General features: G+C 38.9%; 2 protein-coding genes across 3 annotated transcripts; both read left to right on the top strand.

The window, feature by feature from the left end:
- The first annotated feature begins 619 nt into the window (after window positions 1-619).
- On the top strand, window positions 620-6,967 carry LOC108146721 (protein rogdi). Its single transcript, XM_017272813.2, has 8 exons — window positions 620-813; window positions 1,551-1,675; window positions 2,362-2,495; window positions 2,899-2,970; window positions 3,057-3,188; window positions 4,157-4,314; window positions 4,391-4,721; window positions 5,811-6,967. The coding sequence occupies exons 1-8, from the start codon at window positions 803-805 to the stop codon at window positions 5,877-5,879; spliced, it is 1,032 nt and encodes a 343-aa protein (XP_017128302.1). The 5' UTR covers window positions 620-802; the 3' UTR covers window positions 5,880-6,967.
- Window positions 6,968-7,070: 103 nt separating this feature from the next.
- Window positions 7,071-10,649, top strand: LOC108146718 (3 beta-hydroxysteroid dehydrogenase/Delta 5-->4-isomerase). Of its 2 annotated transcripts, none has more exons than XM_017272808.2 (4): window positions 7,071-7,165; window positions 8,646-9,014; window positions 9,368-9,643; window positions 9,915-10,649. In XM_017272808.2, the coding sequence occupies exons 2-4, from the start codon at window positions 8,684-8,686 to the stop codon at window positions 10,520-10,522; spliced, it is 1,215 nt and encodes a 404-aa protein (XP_017128297.1). In that variant the 5' UTR covers window positions 7,071-7,165; window positions 8,646-8,683; the 3' UTR covers window positions 10,523-10,649. The 2 variants fall into 2 exon arrangements, with proteins under 2 accessions (XP_017128297.1, XP_017128298.1); XM_017272809.2 differs by having other exon boundaries at window positions 7,115-7,162; window positions 8,645-9,014.
- Window positions 10,650-14,548: the final 3,899 nt, after the last annotated feature.

The following is a 14,548-nucleotide window of genomic DNA, read 5'->3' on the forward strand; positions in this document are numbered from 1 at the left end:
AATTTCCTTCTAACAATAGAAAAAGAAAGCCACTTGTTTTGCTCTGGCAATCGTGGGAAACAATAGATTATATTTTGGCTATAAATTTGTTTTGCAAGGGTATATGTCTATTTGTTGATATTTCTTTTCGGACTAGAATTTCACAATGGTGTAGGCTTAGTATTTTAAATTTAAGGTTTATTCTTAATAAATACCGGGCAAGGACATCATTAAGCTACTATTGGAACCATCAAGAAAGATCGGTTAATTGTTTTTAAACATTTTGGCAAGAGTCACCTAAGCATCGTAGTAGAATTCAAAAATCCAATTTATGTTTACGCTGCCTCATTTTTTAGCTACCTATTCTGAAACTTCAAGATTGAGTATTATTAACATCCTCATATCAATTATGAAATAAAGTAGATTTACAATCCCTTCGCTCTTTTGCCATAGTTATTAAATAATTATTATGCTCTTACCACCTGCTGGGCAACAAGTTGACTTCTTGTGGCTTGTAGATTTGCGAAGAGAAGCCAGCCGAAGAAAGCTGCCTGGCCGAAAGCTCGCGTCTTAACCACGTTAAGTCTACAAGTCTACACAACGAGCGTTGGCTCGTCATCCAGATGGTATTTTATACTGCTGAGTTGAGCGCTGGGCGTCGAGCGTCGAACGTCGTACCGCTTCCGCCGTTAATTGAGCCCCCTAAATTAAACTATCCGCGAGTTGTCCGCTTTTTACAAAAAGAGTCTCGTGATTCGCGGTTCGCGATTGATAGAGAAAAAGAGGCGGGTTGTTCAGTGAATATATATAATATATATTCAGTATGCCGCAGAGGTAAATAAAGTGCCTGGCTGTACCGTTATTTATATAATAAGAGTAACAAAATGTGTTTGTTTTGGCCTATTCGGTGTGTGGCCAAGAATCAAGAATGCGAACGTGTTAAGAGCCGCAAAGCCACAGCCATTGGCCATGTCAATAAAATTTATGATGGCATAAAGCGTTTTTTTTTTTTTTTTGGAAGGCACCTACCTACCAACCTGCCTTTCATCGATGTTCTCTTTTGGCCTTTTCAGTTTTCTTGACATTGGCTTATCAAATAAATTATAAAACTAAATTGGACCTGATAAAGCAGTTGTAAATTGTGCGTGTGTGAATAGAGTGTATGGAGTGCTTTAAGTGTTTGTGTGTGTGTGTTTGCGGCGATCGTCAAGTTCGCTTGATAAGCGTTTATTTTTCGTGGGTTTGTGTAATTTTAGCCATGATTGAAAACGAAAGCCATTGCCACCGGTTTAGCGACACGCGCTGCAGTGAATCGAGCGGGGATTTTTTAGCGGGCAATACGGGAAAATTCTGCAGCTCAGCGGCAGAAACCAGACGCCGACGTCAGCCGCCTGTGACGTGAGTCACAACAATGGCCCACCAATTAGCACTTGACTTTGAATCAAATCAAACCGAAATCAGTCGCAAACACGATAACGAAAGCCACAATTGTCCGATCCGAAGGGCAAACAAAACGCGTGTAATTCGCGACTCGCCAAGACTAACCCGAATGTCTTTCTGTTTCTTTGAAGTCCCACCAACAACTGGTCATTTCAGCCACTTCATCGCCAGCGGAGCAGCAGCGGATATCCCCAGCATGTCCTTAATACGGTGCCGGAGACCGCCGTGCTCACCACGCCCCCGCCCACCCGAAAACGTATGTAGAATTTGAATTTGGCGCTCTAAAAAGCAGTGCTGCAAGCAGCTAACAGTGGCTGTTGTGCTGAGAAGGTTTATCAATATTTTGGGTCAAAGAGGGATGAGAATAGATACTGCAGATGTATCAGCCAATTTTTTTTGTATATTTTCGTCGTATTTTTTCATTATTATCAAGGTTTGAGTGGCCTAACAGCGCTCATTTAACATGCCTCTGTTACGAAATTCGCACGCTTTCCAACATTGTTTCAAACGGTATTTTTGGCAGGGCTACCGATTAGAGCTATATTCACGAATATAATAGTGAACTAAAATCTAAATTTGCTACAAAAAATTTAAAATATTTGTAACTAAAAATAAAAGTTTGTATTAAATGTTGGAGTAAAAGTTATAAATAATAGCTCTGTGCTTATATACAAGTAAATAAAATTGTTTGCATAAATCTTAAGATTATTAAATTGTTGTTTTACAATACAGTTAAATTGGAAAACATCGTTTAGATAAGACAGTAAATAATGCTGATATAGAATTGGTTAAAAATACTTTTTCGAATTACGCGGGCGCTCTCTGCGGTCTAGTATAAAAGCGGTATTTTTTAGGACTTTGCTCAACTCCCAACTTCGCTAGCACTTGGCAACTCTGCTTTCAATTAAACAACAACAACTGAAATAAAAACAAAAATTACAGCGCTCACAATACAAATTGCTGGCGTTGCTTCAGCGGAAAGCGGACACAAGCGCAGATTTTTAGCAGCGCGGAAAAAGCCGAAAAGCGCGATGAAAATGCTCGCGGACACGGAGCGTGAGGAAGCCCTCAATTTGGTGAGTTTTTGCGATGGCTTAAACTATGTGAATCCATGACAACGGCATTGCAGCAACAAAAACAATAACAACCGTTTGCCAAAAAAAACGCGATTAATTCGACCCTTTGTATATTGGCTAATTGATTATCGATTATCGGTCTCTTGTTCTGTTTTTCATGCTTTTCCTGCTTTTCCCCACTTTTCCGTCGCCCCCGCACACTCTCGGTATTATTGATTTGTACACGGAACGTGCTTTGTTTGATGGCGCTATCGCAAAAATACCACATACACCGACGCACATATATAATCTCTGGCTGGCGGGACGGGACCACGAAATACAAATACGGAACACGAAAATATGCAAACCCAAACCCACACCAAAACCCAAACCCATACACCCATTTCCATTTCCACACCCGCAGCAAATTGAGTTCGAATGGGTGCTGCGACAAGAGGTACACGCGATACTGAAGCAACTGCGGACCATTCTGGTGGTAAGCACATATATTCGGATTAGCCTTGTCCAAACTCCAGCTCAGATATCGCTAAATCAACCTCTATATCTATTGTAAACCCACAGGAATGCGCCCATCGGTTTCCGGTGCCCCTGTACGAGAACGAGGGAAAGAAGACTGAGAAGTTCATACTCACCGTGTCGCCCGATCAGCTGAAGGCCGTGCTAACGTTAACAGGCGATGCCATCACCCAGGCTGTAAGTGCCAAAATCCCCTTGATAAAGATGGGCCAACACCCATAATCACTGAGTTCCGCAAAAGAAGTTAGGTCTGTACAGTAAAACAGGTCAAAGTATTGAAGACAAGACTGTAGCTCCCCGAAAGGAATGGGAATATCACAACTATTTAATGCTATGCCTTTATATCTCCTTCTACTACGATGATTCAGTACTGGGGCAGATTGTAGCTTCCCTAAAAGTGTCGGGAAATAACCTTTCTTGTTCGACCACGCGAACGACTAAGAAAGCTTTCATAGAACACACAGTTTTAGAAATAATATTAAAATTGGTGACAAAAAACCTTTCAGTTGAAATTCGTTTAAATCACACAATTATATTTACAAATACCATACAATTTTCGGCAGAAGAGATTTCTTAAATAACAAACAACCGACAAGCATCCCTAAACACAAAATCTTGGATTATCGACCTTAGACAGTTGTATTTGCGGTAGGAAAATCGTATTTCCGTGTTGTTGCAAATATAAAATTGATTTTTAGAAATTTTTAAAAAGTTGGAGCCATTAAGTTCTATCTCAAGTTCTAGTACAGCTCAATTCTCAATTCAATTAATAATCACTTAATCATTTCCTTATATATAATATTACGCCATTCGGATTATAAGTAAAAAAACTTGAATAATCAACTGATTACAATGTTAGTGTTTATTACTTTGTGCCTAGCTAGGTTTCATATAAAACTTATTTAAAATCCACTAAACATGCCATAATTCATTTTTTCTGAAGTACAAAAATTACATAACTAATAAGAAGAATAATTATAAGAAATAATTGAAATAAATAAAATTTTTAACGCTACTCTACTACTACAATTATTAGAAACAAGCTAAAGCTTTAACATTTTTGTTCTTTTGTTAGAATTTTTACCAAAATTACATTACCTTTTTCTCGTTTCATAACAAAACTAATCGGCAATTATTTTTTCCAGGACATTAGCTTTAAGCTGTGCAAGGCCCCGAGCCAAACGCAACGTACCTCCATCACACATGACTCGCCCTGGAAGCTGCAGCAGGTCCAGGATGCCGCCAATCATCTGCAGACCGCCATTAATCACATAGACGATGTCGACGACTCTTATCACTTCAAGTGAGTCACGTTCTGCTTTGCATGAGCATCGCCATTCGAGGTTCTAAATATAAATATACAAATGTACTTCCCATAGAACCTCCGACGAAGTGCTGCATGTGATAGGCAACATTCTGGACGCACTGCAACGCGGCAGAAACAGCCTGCTGGTGCCTAAGAAGAAGCCCATCGACGAACTGATCAAGGGGCGCAATATGAAGTCGCTGGTGCCCAATCTGCCCGAGGATCTGGCTGTTAGCTTCTACCTGCAGAGCCACAAGCTGATCATTGCCGTCTACCAGCTGCTGAACAACCAGGGCACCATGCGCTTCGACTCCCGCCAGGCGGAGGCCTCCGTCCAGTGGCTTAACGATGTGCTACTGCTGCTGATGAATGGCCAGAAACTGTGCCAGCAATTGAAAGACAAGGTGAGTCGCAGGTGCAGCACCGGAAGTGGGCCAAAGAACGTACGTTTTGTATGACTGCACACAATACAGAAAACTTGTAAAGGCGGCAAGAAGGGCAGGCACCAATAAAAAATAATGAAAACTTGTCAGCTCATTAGCATTCTGTAATTATAATCAGTTTCATCACAAAGGGTAAACAATTATTGATATACAGACAGACTGTCTATGGTCCAATTTTATTTAGAATTTATGGGTAGTATATCATGTTCGCCCCCCGCATTTACCAAAAAAAAAGGAATACGAATGCTCAGCGGGCTAAAAGTATACACAGAAAAAGTCAATTATTTCCTAGTAAGACAACAAATGTATTTTTTTGCCTACACGGAAACCAAATTAATGTTTGGAAAACGTTGAAAAAAACCTCAAATATTTTGATTTAATTTCAAAAGAACTGTCTTAAAAAATCGTGTATAATGGAATAGCGACTTTAATTTGTTTTGTATTAATGTAAAGTAGCTATTTATTTGGTATAATTAAACAAGATTGACTATTTAAATTCATGTTCATATTTTTGTCAATTAATAATTAGTAGCAGAAAGTAAACTATTTTTGTATCTTTCAATAAACTTTTTATTTGTCATAAAACATAATTTTTTCGCGCAGTATACATATGTTAGGAACAGAGATATTTTGGTTCTTGAGAAGATCAAAATTGATCTATCATTTTTAGGTCAGAACAATTCGTAAGTGCTTAGCAATTACTTCCCGCCCACACGATTATATGTACATGAAACACACCCACCAAGTTAGGACTATTTTTGGAATAAGCCGGCACTGATAAGGCGTCTGCTCTTGAACTGATACCACGCCGCTTCGCATCGACGGAGCACATGTGCCGAGTGTCGTAGATGTTGTCCCATTTTCCGCACCCACAAGATGCTGCCAAGTTTTGTTTGGTTGCTGGCCAACTGCCAGGGCCACGCTGCAGTTCTTGACTGTGACGCAAGTCGGCAATTAAAGTGGCCAATATGGGGATTGGCACAACTACGGCAAATATGGGGGAATGAGTTGTGGGTGTATTTTTAATTCCGTATTTCAACTCTTTCGCAGATATCTGTGTTTTCGGTGTACAAAGATTTCACAGTTGGCTCGCGTTCGCCCTCAGCGCTTTCCTATTGAGATGAGGCGGCATCGGGATCGGGATTGGGATCGGGATCGGGATCGGGAACGGCTACTTGATGGATAGCAACTGTGGAGCGGCGACAGAAACAATAACAACAATAATAGCTAATAAAGAACCGTACTTGTAATAGCGAAGTAAATAATGTTAGTTAAAATGTTGCTACTGGAAACGGCACACCCATAATACCCATGCATACTATACTATACTATACTATACTATACTACACTATACTATACAACACCATACTACATATAATGAAAAGAGAGTAGTATACATACATCTAGTTAAATGAACACAATCAACATTCATGTTAAAATACGTTTACGTAGAACCTGAGTTCATCGCTTCACGTCACTCCAATTATGCATCAAAATGCATCTAAATAGCATTAGAATTCAATCTGAGAATTGAGAAAGGAAAATGTTTGTGAAAACCAATTGTGTTTTGTATGTGTAACTAAATGAAATTGCTAGATAATTATAGTTTATTCGTACGTGTAATTTAATGTATAATACTATGCCCCATTATTTATGATCGCGAAGATGCAATGTAATCCACCAAGTCAGCAGTCAGTCGGTACTTAAAGTCGGTACTTACAACCTATATACACCCCAATAGGCCTCCATATACCTAAGTACATACGGATGGGGCACCTACATCGGCATTTACATGATATTGTTGTAATAAACCAAACCGAAATGTGAACAGAATTTTTAATTGTACTAAACACCGTTTTGTATTCGTATTCGTAATTGAATATCCGTAACTGTATTCCCCGTACTCGTTAATGGTTAATGGTTAATGGTTAAGCGCGCCTAATCCTAATCTAATCCAAAGTCATTTGTATCAACGGCCTTTACTTCTCGTTTACTTTATACATCTACCAGGGAGTTTATAAAGATATAGAATGTTATTGAGAGATGCAACGAAAACAATTACCACTGTACTTATTGAATATTACAATTGCCTAAGCACCCCTACTAAATGCATGGGAAAAGAAGACAACTATTTATGTAATCACTAAGCGTACTTACTGTCCACATTCATTTAATTGTTGTTGAATAAATAATACCTTTTACCAAAAGGCCTGTTTTGAAAAGCCTTCGATTTCTCGCGCCAAAAGCGAGTTTGCTGCGATCGATAGCAGCGATAGCGATAGCCCGGCGGTTTGGCAACGCTCGCTTCGGTCTTAGCCAGTCTTGTTGTTTATGGCCAACAATCAGTTTCAAGTCAGCAGGCAAGCGCAAAGGTTTGCTAAACAACAAAAGACCCTTTACTTTTGGTAAGCGGAAATCCCTACTGATTTATAGTTTGGCTCTCGGACTTCTAGATGCACATGTGTGGTTGATCTAAGTGGCTGAAATGGCCAGGCAAAAATGCCAAAAAAGTGTTGACGTGCATGTCGAAATAGACGCGGTAACCAGTTCGCCGTAATTGTTTTGATGCTGTGTTGTAATCTGTAAGCCAGCCCAGCCACAACATTAGCACATTTAGCCATGTTTCTCTTTGTTGTGGTTGCTGCTGGAGTTGCTGTTGCTGTTGCTGGTGTTGCTGATGTAGATGTTGCTGCTGCTACTATTGTGTTTCGTTTGTTTTTTTTTTAAGTCTGCACAATGGCCTTAGTTGCTGGACTGCGTCTAATAAAATCTGACAAAATTTGACCGTGGCCAAGTAACACACTAAGGGGGGAAAAAGAAATCGAAAGCTGCAATACGAAAAAGTCAATGGCCTTTTTGTTATATCTCGATTAAGGACTTTTCTTTTTCCCTTGCTTAAAACAAGTTTCCCTTCAATCTTTGACCTTTCTGGCAAATTTTGTGGACAGCTTTCAAAACTCTTTTGGTTTCCTATATTTTAGTTTATCTAGTGTCTAATAATAAAGTTATATTTTTATTAAAAAATATGAGCAAAAAAAAAAAACCAAGAGTTTAGGAAATCATCAATCAAAAATCAAATAATATTAAAAACCCAAGTATCTTTGGCTAAAGAGTAAAACTATTGATTCTACAAAACTTAAATCTTTAGTTGGGAATTTGAGTGTTTAGTTAAATCTTTCTTTTCTATTTTTTTCTGAAGTCCCATTTGCAAACAATCGTAAAAATGTTTTTCCTATGAATTTTCAATGAGTTTGATTTCAGAATTTCTATCTTATTTGTGGTTCCTAAATTTTTAGAAATATTAAATAAGTCTCTTGTTTTATGAATTTTCGCATTGTGTGTTTTTCAACGAAACCAAATGATATTCATAGGTTCCATGACTTTTGGCCAGGTTTTTTCTTTAGAAATCTGAAAGTGGATTAAAAAACTATTTCCCAAAATTTAGTTTAGCACCCAATTCAATTAGATTTAAAAGCAAAATTTGTTTTAGTGAAAGCTGGGCAAAGGTTTCCTGTAATTTAAAATAGGCAGATTACGTAGGGTATGAAGCAAATAATTCATTTAATCAGGGAAATGTGGACAAGACAAAGTATATTAAATACCTACGTATATATAGTAGCCAGCCACCTTTATTAGCGGGCCAGGGCGTCACGTAAGCCGCGCATTTGAAAATGCGCCGAGTCACTCGCAAACCTGCTCCGCTGACCCTCAAAGAAGGTCGCCGGCTGATGATGAGCCAGTTTATGTGCGATATCCAAGTGGCCGGGTTTATGGGGCTGTCGACCATAAAAGCCACTCTCACGGAAACTCCACTTAGCTAGTTAAGCCAGCCAGCCAGCTAGCCAGCTTGCCAGCCCAGCTAACCTGCAGTCGGTGTCGTTGCAGTAAACCCAAAAAGCAGTGCACTTTGACCCCCGGACGCAATGAGCGGCGGCAACGAAAGCGGGCCAACTGAAGTGGTGCTCGTAACCGGCGGCAGTGGATTTCTGGGCCAGCACCTCATCAAGCAGTTGCTGGAGCGGAAGCAGGAGCTGGGCATCAAAGAGATCCGCTCGCTGGACATAGTGCCCTACCAAAACAACATCGGGCATGAGGAGACGACCCTGTTGCGCACCTTTGTGGCCGATATCGCAGGCGATCGGGAGGAACTCGGTCCAATCTTCACAGGGGTGGACGGCGTATTCCACTGCGCCGCCTCGGTGAAAATCGAGTACCCGCCCAACTATGACGAACTGGAGCGCGTGAATGTGAAAGGTGAGTGAGCAGATAAAGTGCCACATGGGAAAGGTATCTCGAGACCTAATTTCTTTAACTAAAATGAGCCGAAATACTCTTTTACTAGTCAATCACTAAACTTTCGGAATCAGGGACCTTAATCATTTGAGGTTTCTTATTAAAAACAGAAAATAATAAATATCTTTTCGTTTTTATAATACACTTTGACAATAACTATTATTTTTGAGAAAATAATAAATCTCAAAAATAATGATTATGTATTTTTGACCCAATTATAAATCTCATAAATAATGATTATGTATAATTTGTATTACAATTTCAGTCAAAAATTTGACTTATTATCTTATTTTTACTAAACTTCTGTGTTCTAGGGACACTTGCTGTGGTGGATTTGTGCATTCAAAACAATGTTAAGCGGCTGGTCTACACTAGCTGCACATCCGTGTGTTTTGTGCCCTTTAAGGGGCAAAGTACCTTCTCGGCGGTAATTAACTCAACGGAATCCAAGACAGACACTCCCACGCTGGACAGTTCCACTCTCTGGGAGCAGGACAATCAGTTCCTGATACAAGGATACGCCTCCAGCAAGCTGAGAGCAGAAAACATAGTGCTCAACTCGAATGGCGTACCTCTGCAGAACCAGAAAGGTAAGTCCGCTTTTAATAATTCTGAGTTTTATTACGATTCATTTTAGCTTTTAAGTATCTTTTATTTATTACTATTACATTAGGGAAACTACCCAAATAGGCTATCTTTTCAATATGTTTAACATATGTACTTACCATTGCATTTATAAGAAAAAAGCCATTGTATAGATATAGATATAGGTATATAGTATTATAGATTTTTCGATGCTTTACCCTTTCTTTGAATACAATTTTTGGAATTAATCATGAAAAACTGAAAAAACCATTGCAGAATACTTGGCCACCAGCGCCATTCGCGCCCCACTGACCTACGGCGAGTGTGATTCGCACTTCATCACGGAGGTCTTTGACTATCTTTCCACCCGGGGATGGGTGTTTCCAAGGATCGCAGGGGTTGGCGGCAAGCAGCAGTTGGTCTACGCTGGCAACGTGGCCTGGGGACATATCTGTGCCTATAAGGCACTCAAAGTGTCCGACCGGGCGGTGAACGGACTTCCCGTCTTCGTCACCGACGACACGGGCATCAACGATGTGTCCCGATTCGTTCAGAAGATGGCCGTGATGGGCGAACGGTTCAGGGTGCGGACCAGCTGGTGGTACGTGCCCCACTTCCTGTTCTTCTTCCTGGCCTTCCTGCTGGAGGCGGTGGTGCGGGTGGCGTATCCCTACACAAAGTACCGCCTGCGCTACTCCCTGCGCGCCCTCGCCTCCTACACGTCCTCGATGCTGATGTACAACCGGCTGCGCGCCTCCATCCACATGGACTACATGCCGCTCTACGATCCGGACGAGAGTGCCGAGCGGAGCGCCAAGTGGTATGCCCGCTGGTGGGACGAACGGCAGCAGGCCAAGAAGCTCAAGAAGTCGAAGTCCAGCTGAGCGGCGATCTGGCCGCATTAAAATAGTGTTAGCCCCGATGTCGGGAGTGGACTTGTGTTCTCCTGCCCTCACTTGATGTCCTGTAAATATCCTGTTAAATAAAATGGTTGTTGTTCGTTGTACCAAATTGTATTTTTGTTTTGCCAATTAAGAAATTTTTAGCAAATTATCCAGAGAGAACTATAGAAATATAACCCATGGAGTGTCCCAAGTATTAAATAACAACCCAGTAAAAAGCACTTGGACAGCATATGTTTTTGAACAATGTTCATATTGGTTTATTTATCATTATGAATTAATTTATTTATTTCTCAGTTATTTCATTATAATTTTTATTTTATATATATATATATATATATATTTGTTTGTCTTGGTTTTCTGTTCTTCTTGTTTTTTTGTTGCTCTAGAGCGTTTCTTGCCGTTTGTTTTTTAAACTTATGTACCATTAGCTTAACTTATTATGCCATTATTTAATTTCATTTTTGTTTAAAATCATGTTTTAGTTTTCTGTTCTTTTGTATTTTTTTTTTGTATTTTTTGGTTTTTTGTTTTGTTTGGTTTAATATGCGGTTGCTGATCTTAGTGGTTGCTGCTGATTCTGCCGATTCCACTGCCGATCTTAACCCGATCGAGGGGATAATGGGGTATCCCCAAGAACCTCATCTTTCCTCCCTGTACGTGGCACATTGTGAACAAAGTGATTTTTAATTTGCTGCTAAAGTTGTTCGCATTTTTATTTTTGCATATACATATTGCGGGCTGACTGTGTGAGTGGGTGTTAGTGTGTGTGTGTGTGTAGTGGTCAAGTGTGTGTGTGTGTTAAAAACTTATGTCATTTTATGTTTGTACAAAAGAGCAACAATTTGCCCTTTTGTCGTCTGTTAATAAATGTTGCACTTGCTGTGTTGTTAAGGATGTTGCCGTTGTTGATGGTTTTGTTGCTGATGTTGTTGGTGGCCGCAAAGCTCTGTTCTTTTCGATTCGAGGGTCCTTATATATAATTGAATTTCTTTAACCACCGGTTTGCGTGCCTGTCTGTCTGTCTGTTTGCTCATCGAATGCTTAACATTATTGAATTTAACTATATGTTTATTTGTTGTTCTTGGTTATATAACTATGTATATATATGTATATATATCATTTTGGGTTTTATTCTCATATATGTATATACGGGCATATTTGCGGTCCTCAGAAAGGTTCTTCGGCCTTTTTGGGGTCTGTTCTCCGTTTAATATATATATATTTTTGTTTTTTGTATATATTTCGAATTTTCTTGTCTTGTTTTTTGCCTTTCCTCGTAGTAAATATACAAATTCGTTACCGGATTTCTTTATAGAAATGAAAAATGGTTTATTAAATTCTCGTTATGCTTCTATTTATGTGTATGTGTCCACCGCCCTCCGTCGCTTTGTTGCGGTTTCTTGCTGTTAATTATTATGTTTTTACCTTGTATAGTTTGCTGTAAGTGTAGTACTGTACCAGTTTATGTTATGTTAATGCTTATGTACACACATTGGCAATCTCGCATCCCATCCCGCTTCCAACATTCATCATCAACCCATCCCAATGTGTCCGATCTCAAATCACCCGAACTTATGTGGTTTCATTTGTGTTTAAAGTATTCGCAATGAAAGTTGCCAGGGCTATCGGCTCTGCGGCTTCGTAGTCAGTATGTATGTTTAATTGATTCTCTTCCTGCGCTCCTTAATTACTTTACTTACATTATTAGAATACTTACAAACTGGACGCCCTTCTGCGGCGCATTTTATAAATGTATCTTCATCGTCTTGCTGTCTGTCTTGTAGTTGCATATTCATCTGCCGCCTGGTTTTTTCTCTAAAGATTCCTTTGACTTTTATGTGTATAAAGTATTAAAATGATTTCATCTTGCTTGGTTACGCTTTTCTTGTAAATACAATTTTAACGCCACTCACGCCGTTCGCCTTGCCTCAATTATGTATTATTTGTTTTTTGGTTTTCCTCATTTTCTTGTATATATTAATATATAATTTTCCATATAGTATAGTGTAAAATATATAAGAGATATTGTCAATATAGTAAAGGTGTTTTGTCAGCAGGAGTTCTGCCACTTCCGACTGACACATTCCTGGGGGGAATTTCTTACTTATAGCAAAAATAGTCAAGTGATCGTTCGTATGAAGGTTCTTTTGTATGTGATCTCCATCGTATATATGCGTGTGTCAGTGTCTGTGTCTGTGGCTGAGTGTGTATGGGTGTGTGTTGTTTATGTGAGTGCCGTGAGGTGTATGTACACATGTCTATAAAAAAAGAACCGAGGATAGAAATGTCTCTTGTAAGTTAAAGGATTGCTATCGTATAAAAGCACGTCAAAGTGTAGAAGGCCCACAAGTCGTATATCGTGACTGGCGCGCTTTTGCGCCTCTCTCCGCGCTTCTCAAAAATGTCATGTGGGCGGCTTGTCTTACTCATCTGTGTGGTTGTGGTTGTTCTTGGTTTTGGTTTTGGTTTTTGGTGAACAGAAAGTTTATTCGTTCATTAGCGCTAGATATTAGTTAAATTGTATTTCATTATCGTAATCATTATCGTAATGTAATTGTAATCGTATTTGTTGATGTTGTTGCTATACTCATACACATAATTAGAACTGATATGTTTGTAAGTCAATAATAAGAGCAAAACGGAAAGCAATTCGTATATGTAACTACGTAACTCCGCCTATACCCAATCCTCATCACCATCTTCTTGTGTCGCCAATTTAAAACTATTTTACATTACTCATTATGTCTTTTCGTGCCGCGTTTTTATATTTAAGTTTTGGCTTCCTACCCGGATTCGACCACCAATTGACTTTTTGACCGAAAGTTGCGTATAGCTTAAAGTATGGAGTACATTATTTTTTAAAAATCGTTACGGCATACTTTTTATACAAACAATTCTCCGTTCTCGATATAAAAATGAGAGCCATCTTGTCGAATTCTATAAATTGTTCTCCTTGTTCGTGTTATTTATATATTTTGTTCAATTTAAAGCTTTTGCGCCTGCGCCGTCAAGTTGTTGCGATCTCATCCTGTATTCCTTTCGCCTCGACGGCGCATCAGTAAAAAAATAATGAAAACTGTTTCTTTTTTGTTATGTTTTTCGTATTTGTTTGTTCGCTTTTTGTATTTTTTTTTTTATTTGGTTTTTAAAAAATGTTCTTGTTGCTTGTTGTTGTCTTTATGTCTCTGTGCTTTGTTGGTGTTGGAAATTCTCTAATTGACTGAAATTGATTTTGTTACAAGGACGCATTGCTTGTTGTTTCGGTATTCTTTATTTGCTGAAGTTGATCCGGTATACCAATAGTTATATGTCTTTGATCGGCTAAAGCTTCCGCAGAAGATCCTTATAGAATACAGAGCACTACAAAACACAAACAGAAAGCCTAGAGTCGATCGTTAGCGGGAAATGCTGGGGAAACTTCTAGGAAAGACTCAACATTACACCTAAAGCTGCATCGACTTACAACGTAAACGGACCTGGGATCCAAAGATTATCTAGGGTTCCCGTTCCCTCGTCTCACCTACACCACAAATAATACGAGTACAAACGATTGCCGGCCCACTGATCATGGATCGCGGGGCTCTAGTTAAAGAAGTGTAGCATCAGAGGCTTAGCTGCCTGCGAAATGGTTTCTCCAGACTCAGACTTTGACAGTCGAAGGTCCGCCTGGCGTTTCAGCTAATCGCTTTCATTAATATATATATATCTGGTATGCATGTATATATATTTACGTGTAGGTGTATATATATTTATGTATATTTATATATTGGTGTATATTTTATGTATTCGCTTTTTGGGGTTTGTTCAATTTACTTCCGCCTCCTTCTCGCTTGTTGTTGTTGTTGTTTTGAATTATTGCTTTTAGAACATGTCTTAAAAATATATTTATTTATATATTTATATATGCCTTATAAGTAGAATTAATATATATATATATATATATATATATATATATATATATATATATATATACATAAATAAATATATATATATATATATATATAT

The sequence above is a fragment of the Drosophila elegans genome, unplaced genomic scaffold (genome assembly GCF_018152505.1).
Source record: "Drosophila elegans isolate 14027-0461.03 unplaced genomic scaffold, ASM1815250v1 contig_208, whole genome shotgun sequence".
Classification (NCBI taxonomy): Eukaryota; Metazoa; Arthropoda; class Insecta; order Diptera; family Drosophilidae; genus Drosophila; species Drosophila elegans.

Coding starts and splice junctions, on each gene's coding strand:
- LOC108146721 (XM_017272813.2), top strand. Junction 1,676..2,361: donor GCCCCCGCCCACCCGAAAAC/GTATGTAGAATT, acceptor CAAAAATTACAG/CGCTCACAATACAAATTGCT. Junction 3,189..4,156: donor GCGATGCCATCACCCAGGCT/GTAAGTGCCAAA, acceptor TATTTTTTCCAG/GACATTAGCTTTAAGCTGTG.
- LOC108146718 (XM_017272808.2), top strand. CDS start 8,684: ATGAGCGGCGGCAACGAAAGCGGGCCAACTGAAGTGGTGCTCGTAACC. Junction 9,015..9,367: donor GGAGCGCGTGAATGTGAAAG/GTGAGTGAGCAG, acceptor TCTGTGTTCTAG/GGACACTTGCTGTGGTGGAT. Junction 9,644..9,914: donor ACCTCTGCAGAACCAGAAAG/GTAAGTCCGCTT, acceptor AAACCATTGCAG/AATACTTGGCCACCAGCGCC.